The sequence below is a fragment of the Siniperca chuatsi genome, linkage group LG8, assembly GCF_020085105.1.
Source record: "Siniperca chuatsi isolate FFG_IHB_CAS linkage group LG8, ASM2008510v1, whole genome shotgun sequence".
NCBI classification, from domain to species: domain Eukaryota; kingdom Metazoa; phylum Chordata; class Actinopteri; order Centrarchiformes; family Sinipercidae; genus Siniperca; species Siniperca chuatsi.
The window spans coordinates 8,364,314-8,377,655 of NC_058049.1; the positions used below are offsets into that span (position 1 = coordinate 8,364,314).

The window sequence follows — 13,342 nt, forward strand, 5'->3', positions numbered from 1 at the left end:
TTTGAGAGGTCTAACTTGTTTAAGAAAGCGAAACAAAATCTGGCAGTTCAGTGGGTCTGTTTACAATAAATGTTTTCTTCTAGCAGTAACTTAAAATACACCTTAAAGGAAAAATTCAACATTTTGGAAAATATGTTTGCTTTCTTGCATGTTAAGCAGTGAGCTTAAGAGGTGCAGGTGTTACCTTCAAACAGTGGCAGGCTAGCTGTTTCCCCCTGTTTCCAGTCTTTGTGCTAAGCTAAATAGACTGCTGGCTGTAGCTTCACATTTACCATATTAACATGAAAAACATGAGAAAGCGAAAAAGCATATTTCCCAAAATGTTAAACTATTCCTTTAAAACCTCTTGTTTCAAAGGCAATCACTTGAATTATCACATTTTCAAAGTAAATTTTGAGAGTATCATAAAGTGCAGATCAACAGTCTGGCTGAGAGTGAAGACTCACAAATCAGTGAATGACTTCATCAATACTTTAAAGTGAGCATGGAAATTGTTTGTGATCGGAACTCAGATGATAAGATTTGAGTTCTGTTCCTGCATTCGGTGCAGATCTAAGCAATCATAAACACAAAGTTTTCACTTATTTGTCTTTCATGGTAACTGGCTACTCTTCAAGATCTATTTTATTAACCACGGCAACAATTTGGAGGAACACTTTATTATCCCCCTTTTTTTCTTTCACATTGCTGCTCCAGAAATCTCAAAATCAGCCAGTTTCTCCACTGTTTATGTTCATAATAACAAATCAAGTATGTGCTTATCTAACAACGTCTGATGTTCATGAGTGCATTCTTATTGAAAGTGCACATTTGACACTTGTGCTCCTGGCTTAAGAATAAATCATTTTGAAATTTGTTTGACCTTCTAGCCCCTCTAAAAATGCAACGGTCTTCTCCATTTAGCTACAAACATGAAGTGTAATGGTTCCTGTCACACTTTAAGGTCATTGTATACATACCAAGTACCTGACACAGACTCCCAAGTCTTTTACAAATGTAAATAAATATGGAAGCAAATTTAAACAGAAATATCAAATTGTGTCACATTTTATAAATTGATTAATGCCTTAATTAAGTTTAATATTATTTTTGGTGCATTTTATGGCATATTAATGCCATATTAATTAATTAATTATTTTAATTATTTTATTTTTGGCAGTTCTGGTCCTCCATAGTGTGTGTTGCCCATGTGTTAAATAGGCTCTGAGTGACATCATTCTGAAGTGTGGCTCATATACTTTAAGGTCACTGTGGTCAGAGTTAACAAGGACAAATAAATAATTTATCAGGCTCATTAATACCTAATGAACACAATGCAAAGCTGCTGGATGTCCCGTGGCCACAGAGTTCAAACATCTAGAATAGACAGTCTATTGAAATCTGTGGGGAAAAAACTAGTGAGTTTACCTTGAGTTAATATTTTTTGTCAAACTTATGTTTTCAAGGTAAAGAATGAACTTTTACACTCTACTAAAATATTTTCTCAGCCTTAGCCAAGTTGTTTTAAGTTGTCTAAATCTAACCTACAAATCAAGTATGACTTGTCTTAAATGAACCATTAGCTAATCTTTTGACATGATTATTCAGTCCTTTTCCTTTGAAAGAAAGTCATCTTCACAATATTGATGTTAACAATAACGTAACCAGAGTTTGTGTTTATTTTACAAAATAATGTGAGACTGACTAATGTGAAATTGTCAGAAACTGAGAATCTGAGATAGCTGTCTTAATACATTTATTTATTTGTTTATTTGACAGGGACATTAAAACAGCTTCTTAGTTGTACTAGAGTTGGCTATGTTTATTTACATCTGTAGTCCCTGGGCAGGAAAGCAGAGAATAACATCTCCGTTAAGAAGAGGATAAAGTGTTTATTTTCCTTAAAGGTCCAGTATGTAGGATTTAGTGGCATCTAGCGGTGAAATTGCACTTTGCAACCATTTGAATATCGCTCGCCTCAACCTCCCATTTCAAGCATGTAGGAGAAACTACGTGAAACTCTCAAAAAACGCGAAAGGCCCTGTCTAGAGCCAGTGATTTGTCCAGGTTTGTCCATTCTGGGCTACTGTAGAAACATGGCGGTGCAACATGGCGACCTCCATGGAAGGGGACTCGCTCCCTCTGTAGATAAAAACTGCTCATTCTTAAGTGTAATGAAAACACAACGATTCATATTTTCAGGTGATTATATACTAATGAAAACATACTTATGAATATTATATTCCATTTCTGCCAATAGCTCCTCCTAAATGTTACATACTGGACCTTTAACACCCCTTTTCCTTACTGCATTTGTTAACACCACTATGGCCATGTGTCTTTCTCTGTCGTATGTCAGGACATCAGATATTTACTTGTGCAGTAAATTACTCAATTTGTATACCTGCAATACATCAGAGAGAGTCCTATCTATTCATTCAGTTTCTATGTCCTCATTTTTGCCAGCGCCTTAACGTATGTCCTCGAGCTCCAGAATGAGAGGCCTCTCTGTGCGTGAGATCTCAGAGCTATCCCTTTACATGACGTGAATTATTCAGCAATCTGGTCACGTTTCCATGGGTGTGCACCTCATCTCGTGCCAGCATTAGCTTGGTGACCTATATCATGTTCTCAGCCTTTATGTTTACATGTACAGCCTAGACTGAAAATAAGTATGTCACTGTTGTTCACCTACTACCAACATATGCTTTTAGATGGCATCACAAAAAAATGAATAGGATATAATAGGATGAATAGGTTCGATCATATGAAATATTTTGTAACATAACTCCTACATGTTTGTGTATCTGCGACCTGTTGATTGCCTTTCATGATGATAATGATTTTCAGTGGGGATAACCGAGACTGACAGTCAGCTTAAAGCTGTTTGTTTCTTGAAAGTCAGTAAATGGTTTCCAAGATGACACCTGTCTGTCCCACTTAACTCTAAGCTCTTGTGATTTGTGTGCAGGTAAAAGCAGTCAGGAATGTTGAGAATGACAGTATGAAGGCTGTGGACAACAAGCTCCATAATTACTGTACAGATCAGACTGTTGTCCTTTGACTGATGTGTTTAGTACAGCTTAGAAGTGTAGCCTGTTTTCTTTGAGAGGTCTAACTTGTTTAAGAAAGCGAAACAAAATCTGGCAGTTCAGTGGGTCTGTTTACAATAAATGTTTTCTTCTAGCAGTAACTTAAAATACACCTTAAAGGAAAAATTCAACATTTTGGAAAATATGTTTGCTTTCTTGCATGTTAAGCAGTGAGCTTAAGAGGTGCAGGTGTTACCTTCAAACAGTGGCAGGCTAGCTGTTTCCCCCTGTTTCCAGTCTTTGTGCTAAGCTAAATAGACTGCTGGCTGTAGCTTCACATTTACCATATTAACATGAAAAACATGAGAAAGCGAAAAAGCATATTTCCCAAAATGTTAAACTATTCCTTTAAAACCTCTTGTTTCAAAGGCAATCACTTGAATTATCACATTTTCAAAGTAAATTTTGAGAGTATCATAAAGTGCAGATCAACAGTCTGGCTGAGAGTGAAGACTCACAAATCAGTGAATGACTTCATCAATACTTTAAAGTGAGCATGGAAATTGTTTGTGATCGGAACTCAGATGATAAGATTTGAGTTCTGTTCCTGCATTCGGTGCAGATCTAAGCAATCATAAACACAAAGTTTTCACTTATTTGTCTTTCATGGTAACTGGCTACTCTTCAAGATCTATTTTATTAACCACGGCAACAATTTGGAGGAACACTTTATTATCCCCTTTTTTTTCTTTCACATTGCTGCTCCAGAAATCTCAAAAATCAGCCAGTTTCTCCACTGTTTATGTTCATAATAACAAATCAAGTATGTGCTTATCTAACAACGTCTGATGTTCATGAGTGCATTCTTATTGAAAGTGCACATTTGACACTTGTGCTCCTGGCTTAAGAATAAATCATTTTGAAATTTGTTTGACCTTCTAGCCCCTCTAAAAAATGCAACGGTCTTCTCCATTTAGCTACAAACATGAAGTGTAATGGTTCCTGTCACACTTTAAGGTCATTGTATACATACCAAGTACCTGACACAGACTCCCAAGTCTTTTGACTTGACGAATTTCTTATATAACATAAGAACAATTTTATTGCACAAAATATTGTTTAACTTTGTTAAGAGAATAAAAGTCTCCATATTGTTTAGTAATTAGTTTACCTCTGATGAAGAGGTAATGTAATGTATGTGAAATGTAAAATAATACAGTATATTCAAGTTCTGAAAGAGACTGACCCATGGTTTTATTTTACAGACACAAGTGCTCAAGAATTATATGTGACCTTTTTATTAACTATCATGAGGGAAGCTGACACAGCTGCTGTTTTGACATTTCACTGTGTGACAAGCACCCCCTGGTTATTACTCACTGACTCACAGAGAAAACATAAAATAATTTTGTCTTATTTTATATGATTGAAATGACCTCAGCAAAATTACTTTCTAATCAGCAATAATCACTGTGTTTTTGGTGAATCTTGAGCCAAAGACAGACACAGACAGACGCATGTGGTTGTTATTGGAAAGGGAAAAAAACAACAGAAACAACAAAGATGGTGTTTGAACTGGCCACGAGTCTGTAGTGATTGATATCATTAGTGATTGGAAACAGACAGTAATGACGGACTGCAGTGTTGAGGGCAATTGAAAAAAGGCTCAGTGACAATCTCTTGTATTTGAGCCGCTATATCTTCCCTGTTACCATGAAACTGAAGGAACATTTTAGAAGTAAGGAGAGAAGGTATCCTTGTTACAGTTACAGTTTTTTTATCAACTAAATGTAGAGAGGTTTATATGCATGTATCAAGGCAGGAATTATTCCACGGCCAGTGCCGTCGATGCCCTGGAGGGTGGCCGTAATGCCCCTTCTAAAATGAACTACCAACACGGCCACTTTAGCATGCCCTGTTTTGAACTGGCCGTTGTGCCCTTAAAAGAAAGTTGCGGATTTCCTCATTCAAAAGTAAATGCGACACAGCAAATATACCCATCCCAGCATCTCTGTCATCACGCTGGACATCAACAGTAGCACAAGATTTCTCCGACTCCCACAGATACAGTTGTGTTAACATAAACAATAAACATAAACAGCTAACCTGCTAACTAACGTTAGCTAATAATTAACGTTATGTGATAAGCACAAACAGATCTTTTACAGTTTACCAGGTTATTGCTGCATAGTGTTAGCTAACCATGAACGTACATAGTTTAGCCATAACTTGTGAGATCTGACGGGGTGCAACTTTTTCAGCACGATGCCACGGAGTGCGCACATGGTATTTTTTCCCTGACGATGCTTTGTGAACAACAAATCCGTGTTGAAATAAATAAAATAAACTCCGCTGTCAAAAAACCTTTTTCTTACCGTCTACGCATATATCGCTCTCCAGCACCAAACGGGAAGCAGCAAACCAGGTAGTTACTTTGGTAATGGCCGAAAAAACTCCTCAAATACCGTCACACACACACGGGTGCGCTATGAGCCAGTATTTAATTCGTTGTGTATCTGATCCACCAACCAGCACGTATTTTAGTGAGAAGTCTTAATTTTTGGATGGGTTCCTATCCCATTCCCACGGTCTTCTCCCACTAAAATAGCGCAGCTAACCAACCGAGGCTGGTAGCAAGTTGAGTCATTTTTGTGACTGCTCCTATGATCTCAGACTCAAATACTAATAGTTGCATGGGTGTTGAAACTCGTTCAGATTCATTTTTATCACCCTTAGCCCATTTATAGACTTTATTTTTTTAAATAAATAATTTAAAATTATATAACAATAACAATTAATATAATGAATTGTTCACATTTTTTATAAAAATCAATCAGACAGCATTTTGTAGAAAAGTCAAACATTCAGTGTTTCAATATACTGACTCCTAATTGTTGACTGTATCCTGTTTTTTCTTCATACAATGTAATTATCATTTATTGTTATTGCACCATTGGTTTTGGCCTTGGTGCCCTACATTTTGGCTGCAGTGCCCCAATAAATTTGTATTTATCAAAGGCCAAAGTGGCCTTGCCCCGAAAATGACTTAATTCCATCAGCAGAGGCATCGTCATAATCCAAAGGTTTATGCAGAGACAAGACCAGGTAAACTTAATTTTAAGCATCTTAGTGCTAAGGGTACACAAGGACATTTGGAATTTGCTATTTTGTTGTATTTGGCATTTTTCATAATATGCTGTGTGAACCATAAAGGAGGCATGTTCTGTTTATGCTGGTGTAATACCTACTGGGCACCAGTAGATGTTAATAAAAGCCATCGATCACTTAATGCCCCTTTTTAAATAACTGAACCTAAACAACTGAACATGAAGAAACGAACAGGTAGATAAAAAAGAGAAAAGGAGATGAAAAGTTGTGGTTCTGTTGGTAAGAGGACATGTTTTAGATCCTGTTTATATTCCATCATCCAAGAGAACATTAGCAGAAATGCAGCTCTGTAGCTTCATCAGACTCTGCTGTTTATTTAGAGAAGAGTTGGACCGTATAGTGTTCTGGCCAGAAGCAGGCACCTCTCATATCTGTCTGAGTGAGTGTGTTTGTGTGTGTGTGTGTTTGTGTGTGTGTGTGTGTGTGTATGTATGTGTTTTATCTCTGTGAATGAGCATTGTTAATCTTGTGACACATGTAATCTTTCATTTACATTTTTGTGTCATTTTGGTCTATCTCTTTATTTCTACCTGCTTTTCCTCAGCCTTAGTAAAGAATAGAAACCCATTTTAATAGTCCGTTACCAATAACAGTTTGGGAAACATGCTTGTTTGCCTTCTTATCCACAGTCAAATAAGAAGATTCATATCAGTCTCTGCATCAAGTAGAAACCTTTTTAGCCTAATTTAGCACAACAGCCTACCTCCTTCGAAAAATACTCCTTCACACTACACTTAGCAACCACAAATCTCAACAAGATTTTGTGCAAACAAAGTGTTTTACTTGTTTTATTCTGGAAATTTCTAACAAATTTTGTGATAGTTTGTGGAAAAACTTCAATTTGCTTTTGATTCAAGACCAAAAAACTCAAAGGTTGGAATTATCAAGGACTGCCTGCAGGACCTGTCAGGCATGGTGTTTAAGGAATAGTTCAACATTTTGGGAAAGGCTACATCCAGCAGCCAGTTATCTTAGCTTATCATAAAGACTGGAAACGGGGGGAAACAGCTAGCCTGGCTCAGTCAAACGATGACAAAATCAGCCTACCAACACTTCTAAAGCTCACTAATTAACATGTTGTTTACAAGCAATTCTTCCCACGAAACACATTTTTAACACACAAATGTCGTGTCCATGTTTCGTTGAGCAACATGGTTCATGTTAACACAGCACAAGTTTCTGAGTCTAACTCTTTTCTTTTTTTTATTGCACAGGGAACAACACATGGATAACATGTCTCCTGCATCTGTTTTCTGAAACCTTCCATCTGCCTTGGCAACAACAGAGAGGATCAGGAGGTGGGAGAGACAGGGAGAAGGAACACAAAGGTAGACAAAAGAAAAAAGTGTGTTTCTGTGGATCTACATGCACAGACTGGAGCGTTAATATTTATGCCATTAACTTAGTGATTACTTTGAGGCATATAATTGGCCATATTTCTAAATTAATATAACAAACTATCAAAAAAAATCCCCCAAATCCTCTTTGTGTCAGTGTCAGTAGGAAATTATAAGGGGGACCTGCAAACACTATAACAAGGTGTACTTTTACTCTAATTGCTATAGCAGTGGCAAATGACTCGCAATGGCAACATTCGCTATTTTGTGCACATGAGAGAAGTTTGCCCTCGGGGCTCTCCGCCAGAAAGCCTTTGTACTTGGTTAGGTTTAGGCACCAAAACTACTAAGAAAAAAGAGAGGCAGAAAGCCTTTCTGCCAGAATGCCCTGAAGACAAACTTCTCCTATGTGCCTGTTTTGTTAAGCCAAGTGACACAGAAATGTTAATCAAGTGATTTGTTATTATGTATGATGAATGAGATTAAATTAAATCAGTTTTACTGAATAAACTATAACCATGTATCTTTTCAACTGAGGCATCATAGAATTTCTGAAGAAATCTTCTTTGAAATATAATTCACTATGCAAAGCTTTTAGGCTTAGTTTGATCTTGTTAGCTGAGCCACCAGGGCAGCAGAGAAGTTGTTGTTTCAGCCACTTTTGCTTTTGCTACTCCAGACCCCAAACATCACTGTTTCTCAAAGCAGACAGTGAGGTGGCATTGTCAACACAAGTTCGGAGGCAGGAAACATAATACTGTAAAGTTTGCATTCTCTGTTCATTAAGAGGCAGACAGAGTCAGCTTTTCATGTTTTACAACTCTTACGTAACAGGCAACTTAAACAAAAACAGGTTATTTTAGCTGCGGTTGTGTTTGCAGCTGAGTATAATTCAAACGAGTCATGACAGCTCTCGTGGGCTGTACTTTCTCACGAGCACAGATTATATTTCCACCTTGCGATCCGATCACATTCATATATCATATCAGTGCATGCTGTGTGCGTTTACACTTTGCATGAACTTATTTATCCTACTCCAGATAAGACTCAAGATTTATATCACATTATAATAGTAGGGCTGGTTGCACTAAGATAAACTTTGACTATTGGCTTAGACTTAAAGCTGGAGTGCGGAACTTTTGGCCCCTCCCCGGCAGTGAGAGTAATTACACAAACACCGTCGACGCATGCTTTTGATGTATGCCTACAGTGAGCTTGCCCCAGGCTCATGTTCAGAAATAGTTACAAAAATACAGAGTAAATGTAATGGATACATAGCCTACACCAAACATTTAACCAACCTGTCCAAGAGCAGTAACGTGACATCTGTGTCTGCCCTCAGTCCTTTCTCTCAGTGCTCTCCAACAAGGAAAAGCTAAAGCCTATAATAATAAATATTCTCTCCAGTGGACCTTTTTTTTTTTTTTTTTTTTTTTTTACAGCAATAACGTTTCACGGAGCTACGTGGCTCTGGGTTGGTCCCCGCTTTCGCTCTGGCAAATCAAATCAAATCAAAACCAAACCAATCATTGCTGGTTGGCGTAAAACGCATCATTACTGGTGCGCCAGCGCGGCACTGATTAATCAGCATTGTGTGAACTTGTTTGGCAAGGGCTTGAATGTAACAGACGTTCAATAATATCTAAAAGTACCGCACTCAAGCTTTAAAAGGGGAACATACATACATACCAATCAGTTTTCTCGTCATGGGGAGAACTATTCAGCCTGTAAAAACAGCTGTGTAATTTGTAGCTCCGGAGGAGTTTTATCAAATCTGAGAAAAATAAGCCCTGATGATGGCAGGGTTATCTTAGTTTACTTGGAGACTACAAGTTTTTAATCTAAAGCTTGCTTTATAAAATGGGGAAATGGGGACGTAGAGTTTGAAAGACATGAGCATTTAACAGGAAGGGAGCGTCTAACAAGAGGCACTATCAAGTTGCATTATGGTAAATGTAGGATCCAGCATCTTTGGACATTGACCCATACTAGAGACTAAACGTTAGTATATCCCAGCCTCAGTTGCGTCAGTTTTGCTAAACTCTGTTTACTCTGAAAGAAACATTGTGCTTTGTAGAATAACAGGAGCTTTGAGTGATAAGTGACAAAAAGCAGAACACATATTTTCTATGGGTTACACCCACGTATAGACTGTACAATACCAACAATTGTTTTGAATGTCAAACTTAGCTAGCTGTGTCTAATAAAGTATTAGTCACAATCAGACTGTCAGATATCAGTTTTGAGGCATGTCAAAGTGTGTGATGAAATCCTGGTGAATCGTAGCACTATGGTGTAATTAGAAAAAAACACATGCAAGCAGAGATGTGTCATCAACTCAACAATAGACAAGCTTTGGCCACAGCGCTGACACTTTTATAAATCAAAAAACCTCAAAAGGTTTTGGCCAGTGAGAAGACGGCAACATGAAATGCAGATTTTGATTTTGAGGTAAATGTGTTTTTAGCAGTAGCTTTACACTGGCTCACCAGTGGGTTCTGTGTCATTTCATGGCGTATTTTGACCACATTTCTCTCATGGTTATCAACTTTTGTCTGGGACAGCCCAAAATTGCAGTGTAAAGGGACCATTACTGGTTGCAGTCTCTAAAACTCTCAGTGCTCGTTCCATAACATTGTTATCAAACCACAAATGGTCCTCTGGTTTCCTAAGTTGTAAGGCAGTTGTGATTGTTACAATGGAAAAACAGCTCAAGGTTGTGAGATAGCCTGGGGGCCCGGTTGGATTGTTTTGTTTTGTTTTTGTGCAACTGTCTAATTCACATTCGGCTTGGACCAAAACTAAGACTTTAATTCTATAGACCATTTGAACATACTATAGCTCCAGATCACATGATCAGGTCACATAAGAACTATAGATTCAGGTAAGTTCAGCCCACAATGGTGTAGCTCTGTTAAGTTAATGAAATATAACTCTTCAACTACAGCTCAGCTCAGGTAAATCAATTTTCTGTTGATTGTATCTAGGGTAAAAGACTTGTTTCTTTTATTTATTTGTCTCTTTTGTTGGAAGTCCTTCTGGAAATGTTTTGAGTCCTGACAGAAACCTGAAACACATCAAGCCTGAACAATTTCCAAATCAGCTGCAAGCTAAGAGATGAAATATGACCACTTGGGGTTTATAAAGTAATGACTGGGATAGTAACACCAAATCATTCTGAAAAATATGGCCAAGAGGTGCACTCCTCCATATGTTCTTGTGTGTGTGGGTGTGTGTGTGTGTGTGGTTCATGTTCTTATATGCCAAACTTTAACCTGAATGCACACTAACCCATGGGGACTTGTGTCACTGTAGGGACAAAAATTTAGATCCCCATGGGTAGAGACTACTTTTTGAGGGTTAAGACTTTACAGTTAGGTAAGGGTAAGGGTTAAGGTTAGGCATTTAGTTGTGATGGTTAAGGTTAGGGTAAGGGGCTAGAGAAAGCATTATGTCAATGACTGTCCCCCACAGAGATAGTGAAACAAACGTGTGTGTGTGTGTGTGTGTGTGTGTGTGTGTGTGTGTGTGTGTGTGTGCAGGCTCTCCCTGGTTAAAAATGTTACTTTACACCTTCTGATCGTGAGTTATGAACATTGATGAACGTACATACAAACTCATTGACTTAAAGAGTTGCACACAAATACAGTTTGTGCTAAAACACACATTCAAACTGCAGGTCAAATAGAAAAATATTGACTTGTTTCTTGTCCTTCTTGTCTTGTCACTAGTGACGATGCCTGGGGATGATGTTTGCTTTCGTCTTTTGGTCAAAATGTTCACTACTGGCTAAACTGCCATGAGATGGTGATCCCCTGACTTTTAATGCAGTGTTGCTGTGAGGTGAAAACAGAGGACTAACACGTTGGCAGGGTCCGAAATTAACCCTTATGCATCCTTAGACCATTTTTCTACATTGTTATTTTTTTTTTTTTTTGAGAATTTTGGCTGTGTTAATGCATATGGCATAAAATTTGGCAAAGGTGTGAGTTTTTTTTTTTTAATTTTGAAATTGCAACCTCAGATCCTATAACATAGCCAATAATACACGGTAAAGGAAAACTGTTATACTGGGTGTATTAGGTGCGATAACGGTATGATTAAAACCCATTAAAACTGCGATTTTTGATCCCACGGAGGTTACAACATAAAACCATGCATTCTGTGATATCAGGCTTTCATTACGGAGTCCTGGCTCCAAATTTATAGTTTTTACTATTTTCCACCATATTGAGCCATTTTCCCTATGTATGGCCTATGGGGAAAATACATGGTATTTTCTGCGTGTCCTGTGGGGGCGCTATTGTGGTATAATGGCACCAAAAAAGGAAATGTTTGCAATTGAAATGATGTTTGTTTGTTGATATGGATGTCAGAGAGTGGTGTGTGTAAAAAAAAAAAAAAAAAAAGTGTGTGTGTCTGTGTGTGTGTCTGTGTGTGTGTGTATCCAGCTAAGTCATCATTGAGAGATAGAAATGACAAATCGCAGAAGTTAGAATTTCGCTCTTTGAAGATGTGTGTGTGTGTGTGCGTGTGTTTGTGTGTGTGCATATGTGTGTGCGTGCGCACGTGTGTGTGTGTGTGATTTGTACTACAGGGGTGTACTTGTGTAATTTGCATGACCTCATGAGCCAAGAGCAAATGGTTCTCATGGCATTTGTTTTCATTCGCTCTGTTTCATGTGTCTTTGCTGTACAGAGATAAAACGTGAGCTTGACTTTGATATAGAAGTGCAAATTCCCTCTATAATTTCTTCTTATATGCTTGCAACACACACCTACACAGAGGCACATACACACCCACACATGCACTCCTTCAAGTAATAAAAACATGGGGCATCTTGCAGCGCTTCAGCTGTGGGTAAAATCAAAACAAATGCTGGCTTTGTTTTTGAGACCATCAGTGAGTTTATGCAACTATAAGTATATCAAGCTTGAGGGGATATTAATTTCATACCTGGCAAGATGGAGAAAAGATCTTTCACAGTGCAGGAAGTTATGGATGCAGTCATGCAATCCAAAAGCGAGGAGGAGCATGAGGAAACTAAGAAGGACTCAGTAAAAGGAAACTTTTTTTTTTTTGTCCTCTAATGCACTGAGTGTGAGTTGTTTGTTTTTTTAAAATCTAACACTGCACAAAAAATAATAATGTATAAAAATCAATGTTGTTGTTAATCATTGACATGTCCCAGGCTGTGATAACCCCCCAAAAAAAGCCAGTTTGCATTCAGTATATGGAGCATATTTCATTTCTTGTGTTTTTCTCATAAACAACAACAGTGGCATCATGTCAAACAAATTGACAATTACAGGGTTAAAATCCTGAAAATGAATGAATATTTAATTGTTATGATCAGGACTGATGTGGGTTAAAAAAATAACTAATTGAAAGTGGAAAAAAATATTTATATATAACATTTTTATGGCAGTTTTTTGACACGGACATTTGTCCTCTATGCATTTGAGTGTGAGTGTTTTCTTTACATCTAGGACGGCACAAAAAAAAAAGATTCATAAAAATCTATTTTGTTGTTAATCATTGACATATCCCAGGCTGTGATAATCCCCCCTAAAAAAAAAAATCCAGTTTGCATTTAGTATATGGAAAATATTTCATTTTTTGTGTTTTTATCATAAAAATTTACAGTAGCATCATGTAAACACATTGGCAATTAAAGGGTTAAAATCCTGAAAATGAATGAATATTTAATTGTTATGATTAGGACTGATGTGGGTTAAAAAAAATTAATCAGTGAAAGTGGAATTTTTTTTAATATATAATATTCTTATGCCAGTTATTTGATACGGACATGTTTTGTCCTCCATA

At 37.4% G+C, this 13,342-nt stretch overlaps 1 protein-coding gene across 2 annotated transcripts in view; it reads left to right on the forward strand.

The window, feature by feature from the left end:
* The window catches only part of cxcl14 (chemokine (C-X-C motif) ligand 14), a 113,365-nt gene that overhangs the window by 78,720 nt on the left and 21,303 nt on the right, over nucleotides 1–13,342 (forward strand). For both annotated transcript variants that reach the window (XM_044205563.1, XM_044205564.1), the window contains one exon: nucleotides 7,394–7,507. In XM_044205563.1, coding sequence (XP_044061498.1) covers nucleotides 7,394–7,507 — 114 coding nt within the window. The remainder of the gene's footprint in view (nucleotides 1–7,393; nucleotides 7,508–13,342) is intronic.